A 23,657-nucleotide genomic window follows, 5' to 3' on the forward strand; every position below is an offset into this window, starting at 1 on the left:
AGAATATATTTCTTTCTGAAGGTGTTTGTTTTTTCTTGAGGCATCGTTCCTGGATATCCTCTAGTATCACCAGTCTCAGTGAGAGTAGATCAAAGTTTCCTCTAGTTTTCTGGTCTTTATATGTTATCCTTTATAATCCAATAGATTCCAAAGTATAAGTTCAGTCCTGAAAGCAATATTTTATAGTGAACCTTTGTTTCATGTATCCAAAAATTGACAATCAGGCAAGGTTGTAATCCACAATGTTTGAAGTGATTCAAAATGTTCAACCTCTCTAAAAACAGCTCAAAAGTCTCAGCCAGGCATAGTCCAAGGTCAAATTTTTCTTTCTCTCCCATAGCTCTTGAAGTTAAAAGTCCAAGCTCTGTAGGTATTTGTAATCCAAGAAGGTCAGGATGATAAGTATGCCAAAATATATACCTTCATTGCCAGCTGCTGTCCCGAGCTAGGAATCACCAAGCAGCTAGGAAGCAAATTATAGTGCTATACACAAATCCACCACTAAATGTCATCCAAAGTCCATTTTCCACTCTTAAAACAAAGGATTGCTTTCTTATATTTCTCCTCAAATGTTTTTTTTCCCAAAGAGAAAATCTTAACAGTTATCTCAGTTCTCAAATTTATCAAAATTGTATGTTACTTCTATTTTAGTATTGTATGTTTCTGTCCGTCATAAAATTAAAACACCGCTTCCATTTACATTCAGAGGTTTTTAGTTTCTTGGGAGACTTTCCCAGGAAATTCAGTTGTAAAGTAGTAATGAAAGGATCAATATTCTCACCCAGTTCCAAACATGCTGTTTACGAAGTGTTAATTGGTGCTTTTTCTTCTTCAATTGTCAGCAGGTAATGGCCGGCCACAGGAATGTACGGTCTTTCCCCTGCTGGTTTGGAGGGCTTTCCTTGGATTGAACGGAAAGACTGCTGTCTCTCCGTAATCAGCAAGGCATTCCTCCTTCTTTATCACCTCTTCAGGGAGATTTTAGGCCCTTTTTAGGGCCCCCAGCAGGGTGAAATTGGGCGCAGAAGGCAGAGCCCTGCCTTCCTGCATCCTGTCTCGCCGCAACACAAACCAGAAGTCATGTAAATCATTTTTTTATGGCCTTTGTAACTTTGAACCATCATTAAATGAACTATTATAAGTGAAAAAGTACTTGTACTTTCAGTTGCTATTATTAAGCAAATCACTGCAGGTTGTTAAATGTAGATGTGTGGTTACGATTTATGACCTTCTTTGACTTTGATTGCCAGAAACTGAAGGTCACAAATGGCAATCATGTGTCTAGGGCAGAGTTCCCCCACCTTTTGGCTTTGCAGACCATCTGGGGTGTGGGAAAGAGGGGATGGTTCCGCATGAGTGGTGGGCACACGTACATGCCACTCGTGCAAATGGAGTACACACAGTCCCCTGCCCTTCATGTAAATGGGGATACATGAGCTCACCTGCCAGCTCAAGGCCCGGAGGTGAGCCGTGGCCTATGAGTTGGGGACCCGGTCTAGGGCATTCTTCAATGTTGTAATCACAAGTCAGGTGCTAAGACATCCAGATCACGATCACGTGAAATTTATGTTCATGCAAGGTATGTGACTTTCACTGAACAGGTTTTATGAATATCTGCTGCTATAGGTTTGTGTGTGTTGCAAAAGGGAATGGGCATTTACATTTAAAACTATTTTTATCTTTGTATAGAGACATGAGCAGCTGGTTTCATATTTTATTATATAAAAATAGTTAAATTTGGATATATTGCAGTGATACGAATATGTGCAAAGCAAGGATCTAATCCTACTGTATTTTGCCAATAATTTTAACCTTAGTTAATTCCATTTTGTGATTGTCTGATCATTTCCCAATAAGATCTTAGTCACTGCTCCATTTTAAATATAATAGGCATGTCTGACGATATACTAATTATCAATTTTAAAAAATAGCAACCATTTTTTCCCAGATGTCGGAATTTATCTGTTTTAGTTATTTTAAACTTGTTGTTCCAGCTAACAGACAAAAGATGATTGTATAATTTTCACTTGCTTGAAACTGAAAAACAATAACATTGCAAATGCCAAGTAAAGAAGATAACATTGAAATACAGATCTCATGGTAAAGAAAGTTTCTTTTCATTTCACAAATTGTTCCAGGGTCCAAAGGGAGAAAATGTAGGATCAATCACTCAGCCTCTTCCAAGCAGCTACTTGATCTTCAGGGCAGCTTCTGAATCAGATGGTGAGTTTTATTTTTTTCTTTGTTGCCTGGTGTAATTTATCACCTTCCCACAACCCATGAAAGATTTGCAATTACATTGAAATCTCCAAGATATTCAAGCAGTTGTAATTTTGAAAGATGAATAAAATTAATAACTTTGTTGTAAGTAGGTTACACTGGGATTCAAAGGACTTCTAGGTTGCAACAGACACAAGCTTTGTGTTGTCTAAGTTGGAAGATGGGTGAATGCAGCTGAAGTGCATTTTTACATGTACGTCTAAAACAGGAAAAAGAACCAGCCACATTCTGTTACCATTTCCCACCCTTCATTCCACTTCACTGGCTGCCCATCATAGAGAACAGAAAATGTTAATATTTGCTATGCCATAAATATCAGATTTTATGATTCCTTATTACAAAGGGAGATTTTGTTAACCCACAACTTACTATCATTGTGCATCATATGCAAACCATAATTCTTTTCTTTGCCAGTATAAGTTCTTTCAAAAGCAACTTTTCAGTGAGAGCCTGGATCTACTCAAGTGTTTTTCCCTGTGTTGTGACATTTATTTTGATTTATGCGATACGCTTTTAGCTAGTCAGTGTTAAAGTGGCATTAATACCCTGCAATATATATTTTTCCGCTGCCTTTTTTTACAATTGTTATTCAGAGAGATCATGGTTTCATTGTACTGCTAAACAACAGGTGTTTCAAAATGCAAAGGAATGGAAGTTCAAGTATATGAAAGCATGCACTAATTATTTTGTTTTTAAATTTGATTATTGTGTACAGCCACAAACATTTAAAAAGGCTGAATTTGGAGTAAACAGCCAGGGGACGATAAGATGGCTGCAAACAACTTCTACGTCTTGTACAATTAACAAATTTTATTTTAGCGTTTGATTTGTGTTCATGCATTAAATACAGTGCTTTTTTCAATTTACCTAGTTTGGGTGCCATTGAGCACAAACTGTATTTTAGAAAAATACTGTCTTTGCTCTGATTCATGTGAAGGAGGTTCCATTGTAGAACCTGCTTTGGTCCACAACCTTTTTTGTTACATTTTTTAAATAGTTTACATTATGAGATCAATCAAAATATATTACTATATTCTGTTTGAATTGTTTGACATATGAAATATTACCTGTAAGTAAACTTTTAATTGTTCTTGATGAAATATAATTCCATATTCAGTTAGTGGTCTAATAAATACATTTACAAGTGTATTTTTCTGTAAACTGAAAACCATAAATGTGGAATGGTAACATTTTTGCAAAGAGACTATTATAATTCAAAGACATTTGCTAAATTTTTCATCAATGCCTTGAATCAAGCAGTGTTTCTTCTGTGATTATCCATTTAATCTCTAATGTTTATAATTTTCTAAGCCAGTGCTTTTTTTTTTATAACGAAGAGATCTTCATTTCCTGTAACATTTCACAGTTCAGAAAAAAAAATCAAAATGCTCTCCTTCCAATTGTCAATTGTCTTTTAGATCACTCAAGTGAACTAATATGATTTTTATTTTATTGGCTTTCAATTTTATAATCAGAATGCCAACTGAACCATATATGTATTGACCTAAAATCAGATTTTTATTTTGTTACATATGATAGGTTGGGCTATATTTCTGTTGTCAGTTAGCAGCATAGCTCCCTGCATGCTGATACCAAAATGTCTTATTGAACTAAATGGGAAGTCCTCCCAAATCACAGAGTACTGGTATTCCTCAAGTTATGACTGCTCATTTAACAACCATTCAAAGTTACAATAGCCTCTTGTAAAGCACTTACAACCTTTTTAAAATGTCAAGCTGTCACTCCCCACATGATTTGAGTGATTGGTAACCTGTTCCCACTTACAGCTGGTTGCCAAGTGCCCCGTAATTATATGATTGCCATTTGTAATCTTCTTTGCCAGCTTCTCCATAAAGTCAATAAGGAAGCTGGCAGGGAAGGTTGCGAGCTGTTGCTCCCTGCCGAGAGGACTCCTTCTCATCTTGAAGATCTGGCTGAAAAAGCTGCCTGCTGAGGGGAGCTGAACTTCTTTGGCAGAGTGGAAAAATGGAGTTCAGATCCTGAAGATCTGAGCTCCATTCCTGCACCCCAGTAAAGGTGTTCCTTTCTGCGTGTGGAGGGGAATTGAAATCCTCCCACTGGCTGCAGGAACATAGCTTAAATCCTGATGATTTGAGTTCTGAAAATCCAAGTAGGATTTTTCAGCTCTTGAGTGGAAAGGCAGCAGAGAAGGTAACAAGAGCCTCAGGCAGGGGGTCAGAAGTCCTAGGAAGCCTAGTGCAGACCATGTGTGAATGTCTTCCTGTCAGGGCTGAAAATCCTGCTTGGATTTTCAGCTCCTGAGTGGACCTCCTAGGGTCTTCTCCATCCTCCAAAGATATCCCTGCACTCTTTATCTGGAACTCCATGCAATCACTTAATGAAAACGGTTGCATGGAGCTGTCACGACGCGATGTCTTGCTTAACAACTGCTTCGCTCATTGACCAAGACTCTGGTCCCATTTATGATAGTTAAGTGAGAACTACTTGTATGTAAGAAATGTACTCAATAGTTTAGCTTTCAAGAATCTATCTATTCCTAAAACACTGATTCCTGTAATCTTTAACTGGGCAAAATGGTGCACCCTAGGGCAAAATCTTTTGAACCAAGGTACCTTAAATGAGCTAAATTACAAATTGTGTCCAAAATCCTGGGACCCAAGATTCCCATGGAACTGAAATTTGGAAAATTTTTATAAAACCTTTTATGACAAACATGATCATACAGCAATTTGTGACATAGTACAAAATGTCATAAAATGTTTCCTGATGTTTGACTGTGCTATACAATTCAACACAGACTATTTTCAAGGCAGATACATCTCTGAATTTATCCCAACTTTTCCAATGAGGGCAGCACGTTAGAAGTTCTGCCTTGTTGAAGGCACTGAGGAATCTACCGGTAGTAAGGAAATATCTCTGAAATGATGACCCAAAGGGGCACAAATTGCTTAATAATTCACTAGGAAACTGGACCCTCAGGGTAGATGTGGAGTGAAGTAGGCAGGATTATCTGTTCCTTCTATTTTTGACAGATTATTTTTCTTCCTTGATATAATCTTTCTTTCTCCAACCAGAGACTCTTTTATAAGGCGTGGGTCAAGATCAGCTGACTTACTCTGATTCCACCCTCAGTCATTATATAAGTCAGTTTCCAAACTCTTCTAAATAGGGACACTGAGCTCCCATCCTTTGGAAATACTGAACTCCTAGAGGATTTTCTAAGACTTCGATTAATTAGAGATGGAAAATGCCTTTTTAGTATAGCAAAAATGAATATAAAATGTTTGGAGACAAACAGGGTTTTCAAACTTTTTCTTTTTTTTAATTACTACGCTAAATCTTGTGAGGAAAACTACCAAATACTTTTCTACTGGTACTTTAAATTCTGTTTTGTTTGTCTTCCCAAGATAGCTACAAGGCATAATTAATTTTGGAAGGATAATAGTGCATAGAATGACAAGGTATTTCAAATATTGCACCCAAGTCTGCCCATGAAAAAGAAATGAAAACCAACCAGTCCCTCAGGCTTTTGGGGCAATTGAGTAGCTCCAGTGGCTGCCTATCAAATTAAATCTTAAAAGCTCTTATCTCCTTCTGGATCATTTAACAGCTCTTCTGTTTTATCTTGAATTACAAAATCAAGGTACTTCATAATTCTTGGTAACTTTGCCAGAGGAAACTAGATGCAGGTTTTTTCCCCCTAAGGACTTTCATCCTAATGCCACTGTGGGAAAAAAAGTGAAATAATTAGTCGTATAATTCTTCTTTGACTAAGATAGATTGGGTCAACCTGTCTTACTGCCAGTAGCCTAAAGGCTTCATCTTCACTTGTTAGGAGTTGGGTATAATAAAACTTAGGAAATAAAAAAGCAGCTGTTTTTATTTATGTCCCTAGTTGGACCTCCGTGTCCTTGAAACTTCCCCTTCATAATAGAAACTGAATTTTTCTATGAAGTGGCAGATTGAGTGATATACAATTGTTTTCAAATTTCTGTCTTGTCTTTCCCTTCAGTCTAACAACACACTTTTTAAAAACCACACAGTTGCCAAAGGTTTGCTCCCTTTCTCTAAGCCATCAGCTCTCTTTACTCCATGAGTATTTTATGTCATTTTACGGCTTCTTGTTACTGCATAGATAATCACACTTTGATAGGTATAAGTAGTATTACTCAACTCCATTTCTCAATAGATGACACAGCATGGAACTGCAATCCAACAATATATAAAAGACATTGTCCATTCAGATGTGAGATATGTTAAATGGGTAAAAGAGAGTACGTTAAGACCAACATATAGCACAATCCTATCCATTTTATTCCAAATTGATTCCCAGTAGAAATTGCTCTCAAGAAAGTAATCATGGACATATGCTTGCAGTCTTAAGTTTACTTTTATGATTCAGCAAAGTTTTGGATCCTTGGGTCTCTTAAATCAGGGCTTTTCAACCTTTTCACCCATTGTACCACTTTTAGGATATGGCAATATCCGAGTACCACCAGTAGCCTAGCAAGGTGTCAAAAACTTGATGACCAAAAAAAAAAAAAGAAAAAGAAAAATGATAAAGTACAGGTAGTCCTCGACTTACAACAGTTTGTTTAGTGACTGTTCGAAGTTACAATGGCACTGAAAAAAGTGCCCCCCAAGCCACAGGCGAGCAAGACACCTGCCTGCCCGGCCGGCCTCGCTCTTCCTCCTGTCCGAGGTTTTCATTGTTGTGAGCATTTCTGTTGAGGATTGGCAGCTGGGGTGGGGTGGGGGGGTGTTTGGTTTTTATTCCCCCCATCTGCTGGGTGGTTGCAGCAGGTTTTGGTCACTTCACATGACCCTGGGACACTGTGACCGTCATAAATATGAATCAGTTGCCAAGCATCTGAATGTAAATCACAAGACCCTGGAGATGCTGCAACATTCCAGCTGATCGGCACTTCTTCTGGGCTCAGCAGAAGCGCCAGAATCAGTGCTGCTTTCCAGCTGATTGGTGCTTCTTCAGGGCTCAGCAGAAGCACCAGGATCAGCGCCGAGCTCCAGCCCTGACAGCCCTGCAGCTCCAGCCATCTCTCGCACAGGCTTGTGCGGCCACCGGTTCAGCTCATTCCCCTCCCCTGCTACCACTTTTCTAGGATGGTCGCGTGCCACCTGCCAGGTGCCAATGTACCACAGGTGGTATCCATACCACTGGTTGAAAATCCCTGTCTTAAATCACAATGAAAAATGTATTGGAGAAAGAATTGTGAGGCCGAACCTGTGGATCTGAAACTGTATTGTCTTCAGCCATTAAATTCTATACAAGATTTTCTACATTCGTTGCTTTGTGAACTACTGCTATTTGTTACTTATGTTGCTGATGCCATTACCATGCATTATTCTGAAAAATATGGGGTACCTGGCACATGTGTGCCATGACATGTGTCTGCATGCACACATACACACATATTTTTTCTCTGTCTCTCTTCTCTGTCTTTGTCTCTGTCTGTCTGTTTCTGTCTCTCTCTCTCTCTCTCCCTCTCTCTCCCTCTCTCTCTCTCTCTCTCTCTCTGTGTTTGTTTGTGTGTGTGTATGTATGTTTGTTCAGATACTGGTTTTGTTCTATACCATGTCCAGAAAAAGTAAATTATGCAATCCATCCTATAGAAATATGGGTAACGAGTGATTCTGAGAGGTTGCTGAATTATAAATCTCAGCATATGCAACTAGTGTAGCCCATCATGACTAATGCTGAAAGTTGTACCTCAGCATGATCTGGAGACATTGTCAGATAACAGATATCAGCTTATCCTCATCTTATCTCCACTGGAGTAAGGCTGCTGTATCCTAGAGAAGAAGATAACAACAATCCATTTCCATGCTGTTATCAAGAAAACTACAGAGACATGTCCATGAAGTTACCAGGAGATATACTGGATATTAACTAGGCTTTAGTTAATACAATTGTTTTTATGTTGGGTGTGCTAGAAGGACCCAATAAATCATCATCATCTCCTGTTTCTGGAGGATTTTGCTTAATAGCAAATATAAGAAAATGGTATTTTGATAAATGGATAATTATCCATTTATCAAACAACGATAAAGCAGAAATAGATCTCAATTGAACAGAGTATATTTCTGAAAAATCCAGAAATTCTGTTCAATGTTCATAGAAAAATTAGAGCTGTTAGTGCACAGTTGTTGTTTTTGAACAAATAGAAATTGCTTGGCTTCAGACAGCTTTGCAGGAACCATAACAAATGTTCTCTTTTTTCAGCTGTAGTTTACAATTAAAACTTGTTCTGTAAGCTTGTGTCTTCTTTATTTTTAAGAAACTGTACCATAGATATACTTGTGTATTCTCAACTGTGTCATTATTTCACATTACATTTTACATTTCACCAGATTAACAGAGGCCAACTTTGCATATTTGTTTTCATCCATTTGTACTGTTGTGAGGCAAAAAGGCATGATAGAGTTATATTGTACAGATACTTAGAAAAAACATGGATACCACAAACAGTCTTACTGTTATAAATAAAAGAATTTTGCCGAACATTCTCAAAGGCCAACTATTCAATCAGCCTATTTTAAGTATTAATATATGTACAATATTTCAAAATATACACAAATTTGTACACATAAAATAAGCAGGATACAATTCTTCAATAGGGATACTGAAAACAGTGTCCTATTGAAACATGAACTCACCTTGAGGAAATCTCATTTCTAAAATTAAAATATTGATACCTTTAATAATAGCTCCAAATACTAAGCAGTGATTTTCCTACCGAGGAGTTTCATGGTATTTAAAAACTAGCAAAGTTTAGTGAACACTGGAGTACTGCCAGTGTAACTTTATGCCAGAATAATGATCATGAACAGGTTGAAAGGTACTATTGTTTTTGGCCAATTGGAATTATAATCAAATCAATAAATAATCCTAAAATACTACAGGTAGTTATTGTTATACTAGAGATACAGCTCCATCTATAGGAGACAAGATGGTACTGCTGCATATAAACTACCTTTTCTCAACTCAACCTTACTTTGAATCAGAGCTGGGACACCAAGATATGGAGACAGAAAGAACACTCCTATTAGGAGAGTTTGAGCAATCCTTCTCCCAATTTGCCCCAGAGGCCTGGAAGGCCTTCAAATAAAGAGTTATTTGTGGCAAGACTGGACAAGTAGCAGCAGAAGGACAAAATAGGCTGCTTTGTCTTGTCTTGAGAGACTTGAACTTAAATGTTCCTTCCTGTTCTGTCCTCCATGCTGCTTAATCCTCATGAGGTTGAGATTGATCATTAATTATCTCAGCTTCTGCTTTTTCCATTTGTTTTTTTTTTCCTGTTCTGGCCTTATTTATGTCACTGAGCCAGGTAGTTGGCCATCTGTGTAGCTTTTTTTATCCAGCAGCTGGATTGAATACTTTTTCCTGTCTTTCTTACTAAGAAATTATGACCGGGAACTAGGTAATCTTCATTTTTATTGGTTTTTTTATTCTACCCACACCTTCCAAGGTGCATGTACTTCTAAAGCATGGGTGTCAAACTCCCCACGTCACATGACATGTTGCGACATATTGCAACTTTTTTTTTTGCATAGCTGGGGTGGGTGCGGCCTCCGCATGATGCAACCGGCCCACAGGCTGACTGTTTGACACCCCTGGTCTAAAGTATTAAATATATCATGAAACCAGAGCTGTGGTAAGAATCCATTCTCAGGAGAGTGTTAAAAAATTTTTATAATGCACCATCAACATTAAGTTTGATGGATATCTCCTATATAATTTGAGTACTAATTCTGGGTTTTTCCACATGCAAAATGTGCCACTTTAAAAATAGAAATAGTCAAGTTTAAATGCCAACTTTATACTCATATGTATATATCCCAGAAATTTTTCAATTTTGTTACATTTCTTTAAAAAAAAACTGATTTGTTCTTCTGGAGGTAAATCTAGAATTTCTTAATCTTTCTGCGAGACTTGGCTCTTAGCTAGCATACAGTGTGCTCCATGTCATTATCCTTATTCTACTTTTGCCATTAATTGCAAGATATTTTTAGACTTCTTTTATGACTCAAAACAAGTTGAGGAATTTTGATGCAGACTAAACAAAGCCTGGTGGCAGTACTTTTACTTACAGAACTGATATCACAGCTTTTTCTCTCTGCCCGTATCCTTTTTTTTCAACTCTTGGTTTTGGTATGGTTTAGCTTAATTTTTTAATGATATGAATTGAATATTTGCTCTCGGTGTTCACTGGTGGAGACTTATGTTGGACCTCCATTTTTATTCTTTGTTGATAAGAGTGTTATTCATCACATTTTCTTTAAAGCAGAGGCCCTCAACCTTTTGGACACCAGGGACCGGTTCCATGGAGAGAGGTTTTTCCATGGACTGGAAGTTGCGTGGTTTTGTGTGCTGCCTGGATCTCGTGGATGTGGCTTTGCTTGTTTGTGCGGACCGGTTACTGGCATGCCGCGGCCCAGTACTGGTCCACGGACCGGGGGTTCGGGACCCCTGCTTTAAAGGGGGAAAAAAAGGCTAAATTTTCATTGGTTCGGTGTTGCCAGTGTGAAATTGGAAACATTTTTGCATTGCCTAGTTTGACTGCTTTGCTTCTGTTTTATAGGTCGATGCTGGTTAGATGCCCTGGAATTGGCCTTGCGCTGCTCCAGCCTCTTTAGGCTAAGTGCTTCTAAGCAAGCGAAGGATGGAGATCTGAATTGCTCCAATGATTCTTCACACGCTGGTCTATATAGCTTGCTTCACACAGCTACAGTCTCAGATCAGGAATTTTTCCAGTAAGAATGAGCTTCTTTCAACTGTATATATGCTGAATTTGGAAATGCTTCCTACATGGAAGGGTTTTTTTTCCATTGGTCCACTGTTATCTCTTGTCTGATTGGTCAAACTATAGTAGAGTGATTTTTTTCCTTGTGAAAAAGAAAAATGAAAGGATGAATAGGATAAACTTGGGATAGCGAAGTCAACTGCATAGCTGCTTTTCCATATTATAAATTTCCAGAATTTTCTTTTGGGAAATTTTCAGCAAGTTGCACCAAAATGTTATTCATGTATATTCAACACTGACTCTTCTAGCAAAGAATGCATATATTTGTAACCTTAAGTGGAATCCACTTAATTTCTTCCACTAATAAAATTGCTTCTGGTACTAGGACTTGAATGAAACATATGGTCATCTAAAACAATATGCTTTCTTACATTTTTGGTATTATATTTTCTGTAATAATGTTTGAACATACCATCAACCTGCTGCTTTGGAATCAGTTCCGGATTGTGTATTTATCCACCATTTCCTATGTCTGCATTGCTGATGCTAGCAAGAATTGGTAAAGGCCATGTTTAGATCAGGAAATTAATTGATGTTGAGACTCTAGAAAGAGTATAGAGAAGAGCAACAAAGATGATCAGGGGACTGGAGGCTAAAACATATAAGGAACGGTTGCTGGAATTGGGTATGTCTAGTCTAATGAATAGAAGGACAAGGAGTGACATGATAGCAGTGTTCCAATATCTCTTGGGCTGCACTAAAGAAGAGGGAGTCAAGCTATTGTCCAAAGTATCCGAAGGTAGGACAAGAAGCAACGGATGGAAACGAATCAAGGAGAAAAGCAACCTAGAACTAAGGATAAATTTCCTGATAGTTAGAACAATTAATCAGTGGAACAACCTGCCTCCAGAAGCTGTGAATGCTCCAACACTGGAAGTTTTTAAGAAGAGACTGGACAGCCATTTGTCTGAAATGATATAGGGTTTTCTGCCTGAGCAGGGGGTTGGACTAGATGACATCCAAGGTCCCTTCCAACATCATCATTATCGTCATTATTATTATTAATTTGGCCACACGGAAAAATGGGACTGTTGTGGAGGGCCAAACTAATAGGGCTGCTGCTGCTACTAATGCTGCCTGCACCCAGACCATTGCTACAGGATGCACAAAAACAGCTGGATGTGGCCTGCTAGCTGTAGAATGTCCAGATCTCATTTAGATGGCTATAAAAGCAGTTCAGGAATAAATCAGGAGAGGCTAAGGCTATCAGTCTAAAACCAAAGTGGCTTTCTTCTGAATCTTGCAAATGACAGTAGGTAATTTCTTTGGCTTTTGTCTCCTTTTTCTGGGTTCACTGAAGTAACTTGCCTGGCCACTTTGAATGCTGACCTTGCCAAGTCTTTGGTCTGGTCTTGCTATATATCTGCAGCATTCAAATAAACCTTCACAACATAATCCAGAAAGTGTATGTTCAGATAGTTGATCTTCCAGAACATCTAACCATCCTAGATGTATCACTTAAGGTATCATGCTGGGATAAATCCTCCTGTTAAATAACATCTCCTTAGGAAAGTAAGCTAATTAAGTTGACATGATCTCATTATTAAGTCACTTAATTACACTTAATGCTTTTTCAGATTATTTATACTAGTCTTGAAGGGAAGAGTAGCAGACATTATGATTTAAAGAATTGTTCATCGTTGTGTCATTTTGCTTCTCAGTGTTTATTGCACTACTGTGCTGGCTGATTACATTCTTTCAGTTAAGACTGTTTTGAGTGAGAAATGGATATTAATGTACCCCTTCTATGCTTGTTATTAATTGCACCCATATAGCATCCAGTCCAAATGGTTTGGATATTTCCCTAATAATGAAAGTTTCCTATTAATGAAGAATCCTGCTGGCAGCTAATAAAGGGATACTTTCCAGTGTTTTGATTTCATAGTTTGGATTAAGTCTTACTACATCTATTTTATTATTCTAAATTACCTTATTTCATAATGTAGCATAGGGTGCTACATCATTCCCCACTTCTATTATATTGTTGCCCATATTAACAAATATTAACTACACACTTTCTTAGGAGAATTCATCTGTTTTCCTTTAGTGAAGTTGTTGGTTCTTAATACCTCTCTAACCATTAAGCAGTCACCAGCTCCATATTTCAAAGCAGGTGGAAGTTCTAAAATAAGGATGTATGGTCAATAGATTGCCATGGAGACAATCTTCTGAAATAGGGGTGTGCCTGTATACTCTGTGTTGTGTTCATATTCTGGGAAATGCTTCCTTCAAATTCTAGCAACTTATTGTATAGCAGTAATAAATAAGGAGGATCTGGATAAAGATTTTATTATTTCTATGTAATTCTATTCCAAATACAGCATTTTTTCTTTATTGTGAGATGCAAAGAAGATTTCTATGAGCCTAAAGAATCAGTCATCAGTCATCTATTGCAAATAAAAGAAATGTAAATATATCATGTTCAAGGAAATGGCAAGCACTTTTCCTTCTAATGATGAATAGCTTAAGAACTAGAAGTACTCAGTTCCTCTCTTAATATTGGTTATGAAACCTGTCAATAGTACTAGAGACAACTAAAGTAGGATTGGATTTCAGAAGTTGTTCTGCCAGCTTATGAAAGCAGACCTGAAATACGTCCTCTGTATCTATGTAGATTTGCTACTCAGCATAGCATGCAGATTTACCATGGATTTTCGTATAACTCATGTGGGAATCAGCTCCATCTAGAGCAGGGGTTACTAGCCGGGGGTGCGAGACGATATTCCAGGGGGTGCGAAAAACTTGGGTTTTCAAAATTATACTGTATAAGCATAATTCGTTCCCGTTATTTCAAACTTTTGTAAGGGGTGTGAGAATATATCAGAAGCATTCTAGGGGAACAGGGTATAGAAAAGATTGGGAGCTACTGATCTAAAGGATGAGAACCTCAGGTGTTACCTTCTTACATCTCAGGAAAAGCTGAGAAGCGATGGTTTGGCATATTAACTTAAATGAGATACATACTATATGTCAGGGGTGTCAAACTGCCGACCCGTGGGCCGGTTTCATCATATCGGAGCCGCGCCCACCCCATTGCTGGCAACGGCGAAAAAGCTCCGATACGTGTAGGAATTTTTTTAAAAAAATCTTAATTGCATGTTCAGAAAGCAGTAAATCAGTCTATGACCTTGACCGACATGCCCATAAATATTCCACTTTTCCTTAAGCTATGCAGTTTGTATAATCTTGACACAGAAATAATCATACTAAACTTGATTTTTAATATTGAGATACATTGTTATTTTTTTTTAAAAAAGAATAGATTCTAAACTGCTCCTACTCAGAGTTTTCATGTGCATATATGTTCGTTGTTATTCATGATATTTTATGTTGGGTAAGTAGGAAGAGTCCAGATACGACGTTTCCCACCATTATTTCTTTTTCTGACCAGAGAAAATCCATTAAGAAGATGCAATAACTTTTGGCTGGAAAATGTTAGGAGTGCACCTCTATAAATACGCAAAGCCATTATCCACTGTAATTCTTTTCTGAGATGCATCAAAAGTAAAGGCCAACTCAGCTAATATAAATAGATGTAGGTCCATTGAACTACAGTAAATATATAGCTTGACTTAAAGTCAGAAATACTATATTTAATCAGTGTGTCACTTCATAACAAAGCTTTTCAGACTCTGGAGAGGCTTTTATGAAAGCAGTTTTACCAATTGTATGTTTTCAAGAGTGATTAATCTTTCTCCTTTTTTCATTTCTGGCTTTGGCATAGCAAACAGTGGAGTTAAATAAAGCATTCACAATTTTCTGTTCTCTTTATACTTGGATATTGGTATGGAATGGTCAGATCAAGCTTGAACCCATAGAGCTGGGCTAGTCCAGCAAGGTGGGGGGGGATGGCAGTGAGGAAAAGGAGGGTCAGATATGGACAGTTGCTAAAAGAAAGCTTCACATTTAGCTTAACATTCACAAATGGTCCTTGTTCTGTTTTGTGTGGGTTTTTTTGGTGCCTTGTTTATTTCCATGTGCCACCATTTATTAAATTTCACTTATGGCCCAGATTCTCAAATGAGAGTGGCTTTGGCCCCTGGTCTTTTGAGTAGATCATTTATGTATGATGGTTGCAGGATCTTAGGCTCAAGTGATCTCCATTTGTGACGTTCCCAGCCAACTTCCAACAAGCAAAGTCAATGGGAGAAGCCAGATTTGCCTAACAACTGTGGTGATTCACTTAACAACCACAATTAAAAAAATTCATAAAATTGGGCATAACTCACATAACATCCATCTTGCTTAGTGATGAAAGTTCCAGTTCCGGTTTTGGTTAAGGGCTAATGTCCAGGAGGGGTGCGATGGGGGAACGACATTGTGGTATTAACCAAAACAATAAGATACCCTTAGCCAGATTTTTCTCATATTTGTTGTAATGCTCAGCCCCACTTCTTGACTGAATAAACCTTCCACCTTCAGAGGGTCTAAATGTTTTGAAACTAAAACAGTATAACCATCTATTTATTTCAGCCTTAATGATTCCGCTCTGGAGAACCACCACTTGGAGAATGATGCTTTTTCGGACAAATCTGAACGCGACAACTTAGAAGAGTCTGAAAGTGAAGTGCATGAGAATAGTCGGAAGACAAATGAGAGTGAGAGCGATCAATCTGAAATCCATGGGGAGTTGTCTCAGGAAAAGAAAGGGACGACCTACCTGGAACAGAACTATGAAGAATTTGGAGAGGTAATTACTCAATCTATCTACTCACATTGTTTGCCTTGTGTTTGCCGTTAATGCATTCTCTTGCAACAGAAAATTGTTCTATGTTCCAGGTAATCCTACATTTAGTGACCACTCATTCAGCTGTCATTCAAAGTTAGTGACCGTGCTGTATGAGTGGTGGTTATGACCATTTCTCAAAGTTCTGGCCATCCCAGCACCCTGCAGCCACATGATCACGATCTGGGCACTTGGTAAACGGCTTGTACTTGCGATAGTTGCAGCATCCGACGGTTTTGTGATTCTGATTTCCAACCTTCCCTGCTGATTTCAAACAATCAAAGTTGATGGGGAAGCAGGCAGGGTAGGTTGCCAGTTGTTCAGATAAGTCTCCTCCACCAGTGTACCCTCACTCAGCGCAACTTCACTCACACCATGCCTCGTCGGCATTCTGCACACGATTGCTCAACCAAGGAGCCAGAAGAGCAGATACCACTCCTTCTCCAAATAGCACCATTTAAACGCTGGCATGGAGAGAGAATGAGACTCCACTTGGGGAAGAAAGGGGATGTGTAACTTGGAGAACAGCACGAGGCAGTGAAGGTCTGCAGGGAGCGTAGACTAATTTAAAAATTAATATCAATTTATTTCCCCAGACACTGGTGAAAAAGAATAGGGAAGCTACAGGTAGTCCTTGACTTACAACCACAATTGAGCCCAAAATTTCTGTTGTTAAGCAAGACAACTGTCAAGTGGGTTTTGCCCCATTTTGTGACCTTTCTTGCTACAGTTGTTAAGTGAATTACTGCAGTTGCTAAGTTAGTAATATGGTTGTTAAGTGACTCCAGCTTCCTCATTGACTGCTTGTCAGACGATTGCAAAAGGTGATCACGCGATCCTGGGACACTGCAACCGTCATAAATATATGCCAGTTGCCAAGCATCCAAATTTTGATCATGTGACCATGGAGATATTGCAATGGTCATAAGTCACTTTTTTCAGTGTGTGTGTGTGTGTGTGTATTCCTTTGTTCTACAAGTTTAAACTTCTGGTATTTTAATTAGATAGTTGACTTCCTTATCACTCATTTACGAATTACCCAAGGTGGTAACAATTCAGTTAAATTGGTGGAATAGTGACATATTAGAGTAGGAAAAAATAGGCACATATTTATCTTAAAGTCTTCTTTTGTACATAAAGGACTTGATTTTACACTCCATTTAGAGCTGTATGTATGTTTGTATGGAATACCCAAGATGTATGCCTCAATAAAAATGCAAATGTAGCTGCTATAAGTGCTGGCAGATCGTTTGCATCATAGCTTATAGCAATGTTACAGACATCTGTGTCTGAAATTTCCATTATCCTTGGTGGATCAAGATGGATGGTAAATAATAAAAATAATAAAAATCAATAAGAGAAAGAAGGGTTTCATTCCTCATTGCAGACATGTTTCCTATTATCAAACTGAGTTCTGCTGTTTGGCGCTTGGCACAGTGCTAAATAACTGCAGTGAACTTGCTCAGGGAGCAGCATTTTGCAGATCTATATTGGCGTGAGAGATGTGGAAGATTGTTCCAGTCAGGCTGGCTCTTTCCTTGCACGAAGTTATATGATTCCTAGAAGCAGGCTTGGATCCAAAACTTCACCTTCTTTTGTAAAGAAAAGTAGAAGAAGAGCCTTCTTCTTCTACAACCTGATCCCTTTAGATAAACTGGATTTCAAATCCCATAATCTGTAGCCAAGCAATGGTCTAGTAGTTCTTAAGAACATCTGGCTGAAGTCCAACTCTAGAGAAGACTAGGACACGTGTCTTGGAAGTTTTCCATAGCAAGTGCTTTGCCTGTGACCACCCTGTTGTCACAGCTAAGGTTAAAGCACTTTATGTGAATAAAACAAATTGCTCAGTTACAGTTTCTAGCAAATCTTCTTGCTCTAGAAACTCACTTTTATTATGAATGTTGGACTCTGTCCTCAGTAATGTGTGTTTCTGTTGAGTTTTATGGCTGGTGTTAAAAAAAAGCATCGTAAATGAGGATACTTGGATTTACATAACATTGTAGATCAGACATGTCAAACTCACGATGTCACATGACGTCGTGCAATTTATCGGAGCTTTTTCGCCATTGCCGGCAATGGTGTGGCCATGGTTTCCAGATGGCGCGTCCAGCCCGCAGGCCGGCAGTTTGACACCCCTGTTGTAGATTATAGATAGTTCCCACCTTAAGGTCTGTCACTTAACAATTGTTCGTAGTTATGATGGACTTCAAAAAAACCCTACTTAGAACTCATCCTTGAAGTTACGACTGCTGCTTCCCCTCCCCCGGCATCACATGATTGCATTTTGGGGCACTTGGCAACCAACTCCCATTTACAACTGATTGCAGCATTCCATGGTCATGTGACCACAATTTGCAACGTTTTTGGTCAGTTTGTGGCAGAAGACGGCGAAAAAGTGCCCACTGGATCTTCTGGATGCACTTAATTATCATGTGGTTCACTTAACAACTATATATTTCACTTGACTGTGATGATTCATAAAAACAGTCATAAAATTAAGTTTGATCACGTGCCTTAATCTCCACAATTTATGACCAAACTTCTGGGTGCATTGTGATCATAAGTCGAGGACTACCACTATATGTTCAGCCACTCAAAATCAATTTCTGGATTCTTGTGAGGAAGATTGATGATCTATGAATGGAAATGTTAGCAGAATATTCAAGAAATCACATAAACAAAGGATAACATTATATTATGAACTGATGTCATAATACAGGAGGCATCTTTCAAGGATGCTAACTCTTCCACTTTGAGAGATTCTTATTCAGTAGTGATATGAGAACAGGGGGAGAACATATTTGACTATGATGCCAATTGTCCCTTTTAATTTCTTGCTTTCCATTTAATAAAGCTTCAATCTTACCTAAAGGTTTTCCTCATCAGACAGGTGAATGCTCTCAAACCGAAACTGTGTCTGAGGAAAATAAGAGTTTGATGTGGATTCTTCTGAAGCAGCTACGGCCAGGCATGGATTTGTCCCGTGTGGTTTTACCCACTTTTATCCTAGAGCCACGCTCTTTCCTCAACAAGCTTTCAGATTATTACTACCATGCTGATCTACTTTCCCAGTAAGTAGCACCGACAACTTTATAACTGGAAAGTGCATATCTGTGAAATGATGTGCAAGAATACCCATATGGCTAGAATTCCTAAAGGAAATAAACCCTGACTGGAAGGACAGATACTGAAGCTGAAACTCACATAGTTTGGTCACCAAATGAGAAGAGGGGACTCATTGGAAAAGACTCTGATGCTGGGAAAGATTGAAGGCAAAAGGAGAGAAGGAGGAACGCAAAGGAGATGAGATGGTTAGATAGTGTCATCAGTGCAATGAACGTGGATTTGGGCAGGTTCCTGGATAGAGTGGAGCAGATGGGAGCCTAGCATGCTGTGGTCCATGGGGATCGCAAAGAGTTGGACATGACTTAGTGAAATAGCTAAAACTGGGGTATTTGTATATTTAAGAGGTGTCTCTGATAACATAGGAAGTAAACCATGCCAGCTATGTGTCCCAGTGATATTTAGACAAAAGTGGTTTATAAGAACAATGGGAAATGCAATGAGAAAAGGGGGCAAATACCCTCAATGCTGTTGATTGATAAATCAGCACTTAATTATATGTCCATTGCTAGAGTGAATATATTCATATCTATGACACATTAAATAAAAACAGCATGGAGAAATATGAAGTCTGAAATATTTTGGGAATAGTGACTCTTTTCTGCATTAAAACATAAGATCAACAATTTGTATTCTATTTCTTCTTTAAAGAGGAAAAGGGTTAACATTAACAAGTAAATAACAATTCAGTCTTATAAATACGGTCTCAAATACTGCTATGTTATCAGCAGTTAAAAATACAATAAACCTATCAAAGATTTCTATTTTAAGACCAAAATGCCAAGTTCATTAATAAATAGAAAATGCATGTATAATAAATAAAATAATGAAAATAATAGATGTAACTCATATTTTAGCTCCAAATATGTATTTATCGCAAACCCTCACAGCTAACTTCCTTCTCAACCAACTTAGCAACCTTTTCATATAGCGATATCATGAAATCGCTGACAAGTTGAAAGAATATTTTTTTTAAAAAATAAAGTGATAATAGCTTGTAGTTTATTACATCTCCTGAGATTTCAATGAGCTTATTTTTGAAATACTTCAAAATCTCATATGAAAATGCTAAAATCTTTGGCAATCTGGCAAGCTCTTCATCAAATAATAAAAATACTCAGTTTTGTTATTTAATGTTATTAACATGACTATTGTATGGAATATAAAGAATTAGTTTATGCACAAATCCTGGAATAAATTTTCTTGTATAAAAATGAAGCATTATCAAAATAATAGTTTAATGTGCAACATAAGTGCACAGGCTTATAAGGAACAGAGTGAGCATTCATGTTCTCTGTTTCTAGATTTTTTTATATATATATTTGGTTATTTTAAGAGGCAAATGAATAAAGTATCTCAATATTCCTGTTACCAAATCTCTTACAAATGTCAGTGACAACACTTATAAATGTTCTTTTTTGTAGAATTCAAAAATAATTCTGCAAAAAAGAAAAATGGATATTAAGGATAAGTTCCAGAATACAGGCATAAGTGGGCATATGGTTTGATCCACAGTCTTTCTTATCTAATTATGGAACTAATCTAATCTCAGATATTCAGAAGTATCCATACATTTAAACATTTACTGTCTAAGAACTCCTCTGTGATTTCTGTAGTTGTGCATTGAAAATGTGATCAGTCTCATCTCTTAACTTGTCAGTGTGAATATTTGAAAGAGGCAGCTGAACTTGGCCATATTTTGCTGTTTTCATTTTTTGTTTTATTTTGTTCTATTGCTTTGCATACAATCTTGCTTCATGATCATTTTTATTTTATTTATTAAATTTATGTGCCATCCATCTCATAATCAACCAACCCTATAAATTTAACAAATAAAAAAAATAAAAATAATACTTTTTGCGCCAATAAAGCCTGCAGCTCAAATCATACACATGAAGAAATAACTGAAATGGTCATTTTAATTCTTCCTGCAGAGCTGCTCTTGAAGAAGATCCATACTGTCGAATCAAGCAAATCTTGAGATGGTATCTATCAGGCTTTTATAAAAAGCCAAAGGTATGACAGTATGTTACAACGTTCCTTTCTTTATATTGGATCAAAAGAATTGTGAACTGTATTAAAGATTTAAAATCTTCAAGAATGTTATTAGAGACTGGCCATGGAATTTTCCAGGCACCATCACCATCATTTTAAAGGAAGTCCTTAAACACCACTTCTTTACTTAAGAATTCCCCTGAATAAGTTTTATTTCCCTATCCAATTTACATCTGGAATTCAGCTGGATTTAAACATCTTAGAGTTATAATTTTAAAAAAATATGTCTACTTATGCTCTCTTGGGATGGGTTTCTGTCTATAAAAATGACATTGGAATATTTAATCACCCTAAGTAAAACTAGAAAGATATAATAAATGTGTGAAGTGGCCTTGAATGTGCATGATGCTCTCAGGCTGCATCTGATCTCATAGATCTAAATCCATTTTGACCATAAGCAACAAGTCTTGTATTAGAATAAATGACCTTAGATGGTAAGGTGAAAGGGTAGCTCAGAGTTGGAGCACATGCTTTTTATATAGAAGATAAATAATTATCTGTGGTTTATCCTTAGGTGAATGTGGAAAATATGTGTCTGAAATCTTTGAGAGAGCCGCTACTTAGCAGAAAACAACTTACCTTCCTAGAAGGAAGATCTGCATTACTATCTGTATTAAAAAGATGTTTCCAAGGGGGTTAGACTGCAGAACCTGTGTAGATCTGCAGTTAAATTGTCCAGTAATACCCAAGACCAGTGACACCCAATTCTTATCTCCACTCAGTATTTGATCCTGATGCTCTCTCTCAGACCAACTTTTACCTCATGAGGTTTTGTTGTGAAGATGTAGGAATGTATGAGTGATTTTCATTCCCATCAGTTGCACGTTCAGAAATCCATTTCAGAACATTCATTGGGAAAATAAACTGTGGGTCTATAATATTATTAAATTCCTGTCTTCCAGGGAATAAAAAAGCCATACAATCCCATTTTGGGAGAGACTTTTCGTTGCTGTTGGTTTCATCCACAGACAAACAGTCACACATTTTACATAGCAGAACAGGTAAATCTGAGACTTCCTTTTATACCAGCACTATGGATATTTAGCTATATAGCAAAACTTTGTACATGCTTTTTTATTTTGTTGCCTTCCATTGCAGGTTTCTCATCATCCTCCAGTATCAGCCTTTCATGTCAGTAATAGGAAGGATGGGTTTTGTATTACTGGCAGCATTCTAGCCAAATCAAAATTTTATGGTAAGGTATCGGATCAGACAGATAATGGTCTAGTAGTTCATGCATGTTGGTAAACCACCATGTGGTTTGCTTGATTTTGATGTAGTGTGATATATAATACGCCTCTTAGGGCAACTAGGTCATTTCAACTTGTTCAACAAATCATAATTGAAAAGAAATCCTGGCTAGCATTAAACGTGAATGCAGCTGGAGAATTATGATAGGCACATCTGATTTGCCCCTTTTCCACTTTTTTTTGCCCCTTTTCCACTCTGATTTGCCCCTTTTCCACTTTTTTCCAAAGCCAAAATCAACTTTGATGCCAGAGTATGTAGGAATAAAGCACATTGCTAAATTTTAACATGTAGAGGTTCTTTTGTATGCATGGACATATTGCAATTTGTCCTTAGAGGGAAAAAAATATTGAGAGTCACTTCTCACACATCCCTTAAAAGAAAATAATAAAAAATCGGGTGTATTGTATCTGCTTAAAAACATGTCCATCAAGGATGCTTTTCAGAAAGTTGTTTTTTTCCCTGAATCTAGATAGTTTTATCTTTTGTTTCCCTTGTCCAATTTTAAGAAGGACGGTCATGCCATTTGTATTCATCTGTTTCTACAGGTAATTCGCTTTCAGCATTATTGGACGGCCAAGCTAAACTCACATTTCTAAGTTCTGGGGAAGAATATGTCATTACAATGCCATACGCACACTGTAAAGGTGGGACATTGCTGGGATTCTGGAGTGGGGGGGAGGGCGCGGGAATTGTATGTGCTTCATGTGGAATTGTATGTCATTTCATGTCTTGGATTTCATTTTCTTCCTTTAAAAGATCCCTGTTTAAGGTTTTCTAGCTATAGTATATAGGAAATTAGGATGAGGTAGGAGTCTGGGGTTTTGTTTTTAAACTATAAAATACAAAGCCTTGGCGCCCACCAGCTATGCTTTATTGCAAAAATGGTAAAAAGAAATCTGAATTCTTTGGAATAATGTGATGCACTCATCAAGACTGTGCAAAAGAAAATAGCTTCTGTGCCTTAACATTTCTGTAGAATGGAAATTACATCTGTTGAAATGTCTTCTACAAAATTATTTTAAAAAGCACAGTAGTTTGGGGATTTACCTATACGTATACAAATGCAGTGCAATTGAGCTTGTACAAATTGGGAAATTTAACATCAAGTTGTAAATACGCTATTTCCAAAGAATTGGTTACAGCGTACCATTTAAGATACCCAAAGTTTGTCTACAACAATGCCGTGGTGCCATCAGAAAATACATATTGAGCCATAGAGGCAGCAAGGTTTGAATTTGCGCTGAACATTTCTTGCTCTGTGATATCAAGAAAACCCTCCCAAACAGAAACGATGGGTTCAGATTACCCTGCATTCTACAAATTGATGGAGATAAACTTTCTATCTGTTCCTGCTACAGGAATGTTTATGCTTTGCTTGAATGTGCTGAACAACAGGACAAAGTTACTGCAACCCATTT

At 37.6% G+C, this 23,657-nt stretch overlaps 1 protein-coding gene across 1 annotated transcript in view; it reads left to right on the forward strand.

Moving 5' to 3' along the window:
• The window catches only part of OSBPL5 (oxysterol binding protein like 5), a 55,685-nt gene that overhangs the window by 20,855 nt on the left and 11,173 nt on the right, over positions 1 to 23,657 (forward strand). Inside the window, exons 6-13 of the mRNA XM_015827001.2 lie at positions 2,139 to 2,223; positions 10,863 to 11,034; positions 15,558 to 15,774; positions 18,697 to 18,881; positions 20,868 to 20,949; positions 21,891 to 21,989; positions 22,087 to 22,183; positions 22,785 to 22,883. Coding sequence (XP_015682487.1) covers positions 2,139 to 2,223; positions 10,863 to 11,034; positions 15,558 to 15,774; positions 18,697 to 18,881; positions 20,868 to 20,949; positions 21,891 to 21,989; positions 22,087 to 22,183; positions 22,785 to 22,883 — 1,036 coding nt within the window. The remainder of the gene's footprint in view (positions 1 to 2,138; positions 2,224 to 10,862; positions 11,035 to 15,557; positions 15,775 to 18,696; positions 18,882 to 20,867; positions 20,950 to 21,890; positions 21,990 to 22,086; positions 22,184 to 22,784; positions 22,884 to 23,657) is intronic.

Source organism: Protobothrops mucrosquamatus, unplaced genomic scaffold (genome assembly GCF_001527695.2).
Source record: "Protobothrops mucrosquamatus isolate PMUCROS unplaced genomic scaffold, P.Mucros_1.0 scaffold3430, whole genome shotgun sequence".
NCBI lineage: Eukaryota > Metazoa > Chordata > Lepidosauria > Squamata > Viperidae > Protobothrops > Protobothrops mucrosquamatus.